Source organism: Parambassis ranga, chromosome 19 (genome assembly GCF_900634625.1).
Source record: "Parambassis ranga chromosome 19, fParRan2.1, whole genome shotgun sequence".
In the NCBI taxonomy this organism is placed as follows: domain Eukaryota; kingdom Metazoa; phylum Chordata; class Actinopteri; family Ambassidae; genus Parambassis; species Parambassis ranga.
The window spans coordinates 4,632,864-4,639,355 of NC_041039.1; the positions used below are offsets into that span (position 1 = coordinate 4,632,864).

General features: G+C 41.6%; 1 protein-coding gene across 1 annotated transcript in view; it reads right to left on the reverse strand.

The window, feature by feature from the left end:
- LOC114451800 (corticotropin-releasing factor receptor 1-like) overlaps nt 1-3,237 on the reverse strand; it is a 47,815-nt gene extending 44,578 nt beyond the window's left edge. Inside the window, exon 1 of the mRNA XM_028430683.1 lies at nt 2,751-3,237. Within this exon, the coding sequence (XP_028286484.1) occupies nt 2,751-2,780 (30 nt within the window). The 5' untranslated portion in view covers nt 2,781-3,237. The remainder of the gene's footprint in view (nt 1-2,750) is intronic.
- Nucleotides 3,238-6,492: the final 3,255 nt, after the last annotated feature.

Sequence of the window (6,492 nt, forward strand, 5' to 3'; positions counted from 1 at the left end):
ATAATTAGATACACATGTAAACACACGTGTAAACAAACTGTAGATGCTGGTGTCCACAAACCATGTTTTGACATATGCACACCATAATATCACGTGACCTCAGTTTTCATGGTTTATTTACAGCCTAACAGTAGTGTTTTGGTTAACGCTACCTCACGCTACCTTACTAGCTAGCCACAGTTTAAGCTTAAGTTAACATAATATATTTCTAATTAACGAAAGAACTGTAAAATAGAGTAGTTTTTAGTTAAAGAGCAACTTAAACTATAGGTAGCTGTGTCCAAACAGCAGGGGGCATAACAGAAAGACAATCAGTAATACTACAAAAAAAGTTTAGTTACCCACATTTACAAGTAAACATTGATTACAACTGAATACTCTAAGTAATAACAAAAGCCAAAACAGCCTTTTAATATTAACTCTGTTCTGTTGTGGTTGATTAAGGTCACGAACCTGCCAAATCAATATTGGCTTCATCTGTGTTGATCTTCACTTTAGTTTATCATCATCATATGAGTGCAGTGCAGTGGAGGAAAAGGTTTTCCCAGGCGTAAACATTCAGGATGCCGCCTGAGGACCGAGCTGAAATCATGTCGAATTCCAAAATAACTGCTGATCCCAGCAATTTCTCTCATCTACATTTAGCGCCTCATTTTGTGCCATGTTTTTCTGCAGCCCCTGATTCTCTTTGCCTATTTGTACGTCTTTAAGTTAATAAACCTTTAATCCAAATAGGATTGATCATATGTGAAGGACTCTCATTGATGCCTCCAAGTTATACAGAATCTTTTAATAATCAGAAAACTATGTCCAAGAGTTTAAATTGAGGCAACTGGACCCAAGGATTGTTTTTTAAAGACGTTTCGCCACTCCCCTGAGTGTGTCTTTAGTTCTGCTGCTGTTCTGGTTGGGAATCTGTGTTTTATGTGCTCATGTCCTTTGTGGGTGGATCTTGGAGGAACTCACATGACTAAGACCCCTCTTGTTGCCAGAAACTGTGCCAGGGGCCTGTGCGGGACTAGTTAGGGCCCATTGTTAGTGTTTGAGTACATAAAAACACAGACTCCCCACCAGCACAGCAGCAGAATTGAATAAGCCACTCGGAAAAGTGGCGAAAAGTCTTCAAACAAAACCAGTCCAGTTGCTTCGATTTAAAATCTTGGACATGACCTGGATGAATGAGAGCATCCACAGATATAATCAGAAAACTAGTTTTTTCCCTCCTCCTTTAAGTGTACATTTTCATGCATGTTTAATGTGATTCTGTTGCCTGAACAGGGTTTAGAGCAACACTTGTTCATCTGCAGCAGGAGCAAAATGCTCAGGTGTTCAACCGCACAGAGGTTCACCTGCCAAATGTCACCGCAGCTGCTCATGTCTTTGCTTTCAGAACTTGACACTTAGTTAATAATGAGATAAATGAGGATAAACCTGGGGAAAGAAGAGGTTTGGGGTCTTTCTGCTAGCTATTTGCTAGTTAAACTAGCGGCTAGCAAAAAAAGATAAAAGAAAAAAAAACACAGCTGAATTTAGCTTACCATTTTGTGGTTGACGAGGTTTTTACACACATTGAAGTGAAACATCCTGATCATACATTATGTTTCTTTCATTGCATTTTTCTTTTTCTTGGATTAATCCTTTTCGTACAGTACCAATGACCCCTAAAACATGCTAAGAAACTAAAACCATCTAATTTCTAATAAAAAAACATATTTACAAAGTTCATACTAATTTTGATAGAGAAGTACACCATATTCATGTTTCAAACAAATATTTGTGCAATATGTAAGGCTTACAAATTGTATGGCTTCAAAATAAAAACTAGCTAACTTCCTGTGTGACGCACGCCCCGCCCACCTACGTGATATCTCACCAATACGCATTCAATTTTGATTAGTTGCCATCAGTCTGGGATTAAGCAAAAAATCTTTAGCCATATCTTCTTTAGCCATATTTCCTAACATGAGCAGACATGTGATACTGTAATGTGAAGTCCTAAATGAAAACAATAGATTGGAAGCAGGAGGATATTAAAAACATGTCTCGTGACTGTTGTTAGTCCACCAGCTTTCCTCATAATATGAAGTAATTCACTTGAGGCATTTGTAACAATATCAGCATGTCTCTTATGAGTTCAACAAAAAAAATCACATGTCCTTCATGTCTGTAAGAGTACACACACACACACACTCACACCGTATCAGATAACTGGCCTCTCTGAGAGAAATTGTGAATTTGTTCACTTTTCTGAAACAGTCACAGGAGAAATAGGAAGCGACGGAAGTGCTGCATTAACACTCATTTTAATTCCCACATTGCCCCAAATCCGGCATCAGCATTTGCGGCTCTACTTCCCAGACAGGCGAGGATTCGTGCCACATGGGATCGTTTTCCCATGCCACCTTAACCCAGAGCCCTGGTTTAAGTTTCAGTGTTTACAGGTAAACACCCTTGCTACAGTTTCAGCTTTCTAAAAACCAATATGATGTCAATTATTCTTGTTACTCAGCAAGAATATAAAGAGAAAACATTTATTGGGTGTTATTATCATTAGAATTTAAATGGCTGTGTAGTTGCCGAAAATGTCCAGTCCTGACATCTGGATGGGATGGCAAGTGTTAAATCCCTTCACATCAAGATTATTCTCCGCTGCAATCCGCGGCAACAAGACAGATTAAGTCGCTTTTATTATTAAGCTATATTTTTAATGAAATGTCCAAAGCCAATAAGATAAAAAGCGCAGAACTTACCTCCAGCAGATACAAGCATTTGCGCCTCATTTTCCCAAACCTTTTATTTTTCACATAATTTTTATATGTGTCGAAAATCTATCCACCTTCCTGCCACGTTAGACAATCCTTCCAGTTTAAATATGCACGAAAAGTATTTTATTGTGTGTTGGAAATGTCACCATAGCATGCGCACGGGCCAGAAACGACAGGTCTCCAGAATGAGCCGTCCGGATAAATCAGAGGTTATATTCCATTAAAATAAATGACTGGTGCGCGCAGGAGCCGGTGTGCAGGTGATGAAGTGTCCTTTCCGTGTGGTGTGGGGTCGGTTTCTCTTGAACAGCCATTCAGATGATGAAGTCAGTTTGTCTTACTGGAACCAGAATCCACCTTTTGAAAGACGCGCTGTAGTATACAAGAGGGACACCACCTTCAAAACTGGCCCCGAATTAAAACTCCCTTTACGCTCGTAGTTCGCTCCGCGGGTTCCATAGCACGTCCACTCTGCTCCATATCCAGCTCCTGACTCCCGCGCGGAGTACAGCCGCTGCCGCGGTGGTGTTGGTGTTGTTGGTGCTCATCTCCTCAACGCGCCGCCCACGTTGTGCCACTTTGTCGGGAGTATCCGGCGCGACTAAGGAATAACTCAATTCCTCTTTGGTGGAGTTAATTATGCAACAACTCGTTGTTTTCAGATCATAATCTGTAATCCCCTTTGTGCAATCTAGAGCCGCTGTAAAGAAAGTTAAAATCTCGTGGGCTCTGGTGGTTTTTGGAAATGAGGGAGGATCCGTGCGCATCGAGAGAGAGGGAGCAAGAGGAGGGACCCCTTTAACATGTGCCCCCATTTTCAGGCGAATTAGCACCACAGCGCAGAGTTACAGATTTGGCTCTGAGCTAAAATGAACAGATGGTCCCAGTGTGTCAATAAAGTTAAGCATCTCCGGGGACCCTTCTTTTTTTTAAATCAAATCCAATGAAACAGACACAGTGCTCTCAAATTGTAATCAGATTAGCACAAACAAAGAGTCCTGCAGGAAATAAATAAGAGACATTTTAATTAGTGGTGTACAATGTGGAGGACGTGGCCTTCTGAGGGGTCAGAACGTAAGGATTTTGTCTTATTTTTCTTCACATGATCAAGGAGGAAACCTTAAAAGCCCGAGGGTGCACCTAAAAGCTGGTTCCAACTGGAATCCATCCCCATAGTTTTCCATGCATTTGTTGAAAGTAACAACATCCTCATCATAGAGGGTGGATAATTTAAAGAGGAGGTTGAGACTATAAAACAGGGGTTAAAAACATGTAGATGACTACAATCACAACCCCAAACCCCTGGATCGAACCAGCGCTTCCCACAGATACCTTATTGGATTGAGGTCTGCTGTACACTCCCTGTTGTATTGTCATTGTTGCTTTGTGGCAGGGATCATTATCCTGCTGAAAGAGGCCATCAGGGAATGCTGTTTCTTTGAAAGGGTGGACATGTTCTCTAACAGCACTTACTCAGGTGCTGCGTGTCAAAGTAACATCGGCATGAATGGCAGGATCCCAAGTTGTGTTCCCCTAGGTAAGTGACCCACAGTGGCTGCCTTCTTCCATTAGTCCAGTTCTGATGTGTCCATTGTAGGAGCTTTCAGCAGTGGACAGCGGTCAGCATGGGTGCCCTGACTGGTGTGCAGCTACACAACAACAAACTGGGATGCGCTTTGTGTTCTGACACCTTTCCATCAGAATTAGCGTGGGAAATTTGAAGGCACCTTGTTTACCTCATCACGTCTGATAGGTACTGACCACTGCAGACCCGGAACGCCACACAAGAGCTGTAGGTTTACAGCTGCTCTGACCCAGTTGGGCCAGCAATAAAAAAACTGGTCCTTGTCAAAGTTGCTCAAGTGACACAAGCTTGTGGCTGTGTACAGGTGTGCCTGCTCCTCCACCTCCGTTTGTCTCAGTATGCAACACTTCCTAGTATCCTTCTCTACAGGAACTCCTGGGGGGGGGGGGGGGGGGGCTCAGGTCAAGCAACTCCTCCTCCTCTCATACCTTTCGATCTTTCCCCTTGGATCCCTCATGCCCTCATCCCACTCCCCTCTATCTTCTCTTCCCCGTCGACCCTCCTTCCTTCCATACATTCTCTGTTTACAATTAAACTTTTAACTCAGTGGCGTGGCCTTGTTAGTGAACAAGTCATTTCTTACCCCAACGACAGCAGCCATATGTGTCATCCTGTGAAACATTGCAATCTAACTATTCTGACTTGGCAGCAAAACAGTAAAAAAAATCTGTAAAGGCTGAGTCTTGAGGAAATTTATAGTCAAAGTGAAACTTTTTATCACTGCAATCTATAACCCCCTTAAGGATCCTTTAAACAGAGCAGCCTTTGAGGGGAAACACTTTAAAACGGTTGTGAGTCAGAGATGTTGAGAAAAAATCCTTATGATCCCTTCTATCCCCTTAAACAGAATTATACCTTGTACATTTTCTGTGGTAGATCGAAAATATATATATATATATATATATATATATATATATATATATATATATATATATATATATATATATATATATATATATATATTTTAGAAGCTAAACAACACATGAATCAATAATGAGACGGCTGTGTAACATGTCCTCTGTCTTCCTGTCCCTGCTCATTTCGATCCAAATAAATATTTCACACATTATGTTATCGGAAGTAATATTACAGTAACATGGAAAAGCAAAGATGACATGGCTGCTAATATCCATATACCACTGAGGCTTTGAGTGCACAAAATGCTTTATGCACAGTGCGCTAAAGCTCTCCTTAGACCCAGTGACGTGCAAGAGGGCATTATTCAAAAGATGCTTTAATCCAAGGTGACAGTGCCCTCCCCTGAGTATGCCATCTTGTGAAGTGTCAGTAGTGGCAATAAGGGGACCACAGCCCACTGGGCTATGTGGATTAGATACTGTTTTCCACTTATTAGTGTACATCTGCTCCATGTAGGACACAGTATGCCTGCGCACACACATGTATATGACGCTAGCATGAAAAATACCCTCCTAACCATCCTGACAGGTGCTGTGCATGCTTTAGTGGAACAATGTGTTTTCGTCTCTCTCTTATGTGGATTTTCTAAAGGGGGGCCACCTGGGTTTATCCAAGATGGTTGTGTAAGATGTCTTTTTAATCCTTTTTTCTTGCAGCTGGAAGAATTCACATCAAGCAGACAGTAGACCCCCCCCCCCCCCCCCCCATCTCCTGCACACCTCCTCCTCCTCATCTTCGTCTAATCTGAAATACGATTTATCTTCAATCAGACCATAAGACATCCCTATCACTGGAAACGTACAATCCTCTGTGTGTGCATGTGTGTGTGTGTAGCGCCGTGCCAAGGGTCATTCCAGATGCATGGAGGATGACAATGCAGCTAGTCACTGCATGCTGGGCTGTACACATTTATGTAATCCATGTGCACCCAGGCACTGTAAGAGCTACACTTGAATGAAATTGGGGTGAAAAAACAAACAAACAAACAAACAAATAAACAAACAAACAAAAAACTGTCGGACAAAGGACGGTTTGGTGGGAAAGATCGGATGAAACTTGAGAAAATTGGAGAAACATTAAAATGTAATAATTTATGCAAACGAGTGAGTGAAGTCAAGACTTTCTGCTTTAATTCACACACTTTTACAAGTTTGACATTAGTCATTCAGGAAGTACAGCCATTTTCATACACACACTTGTTTGGTGGCTCATATAATGGAACAA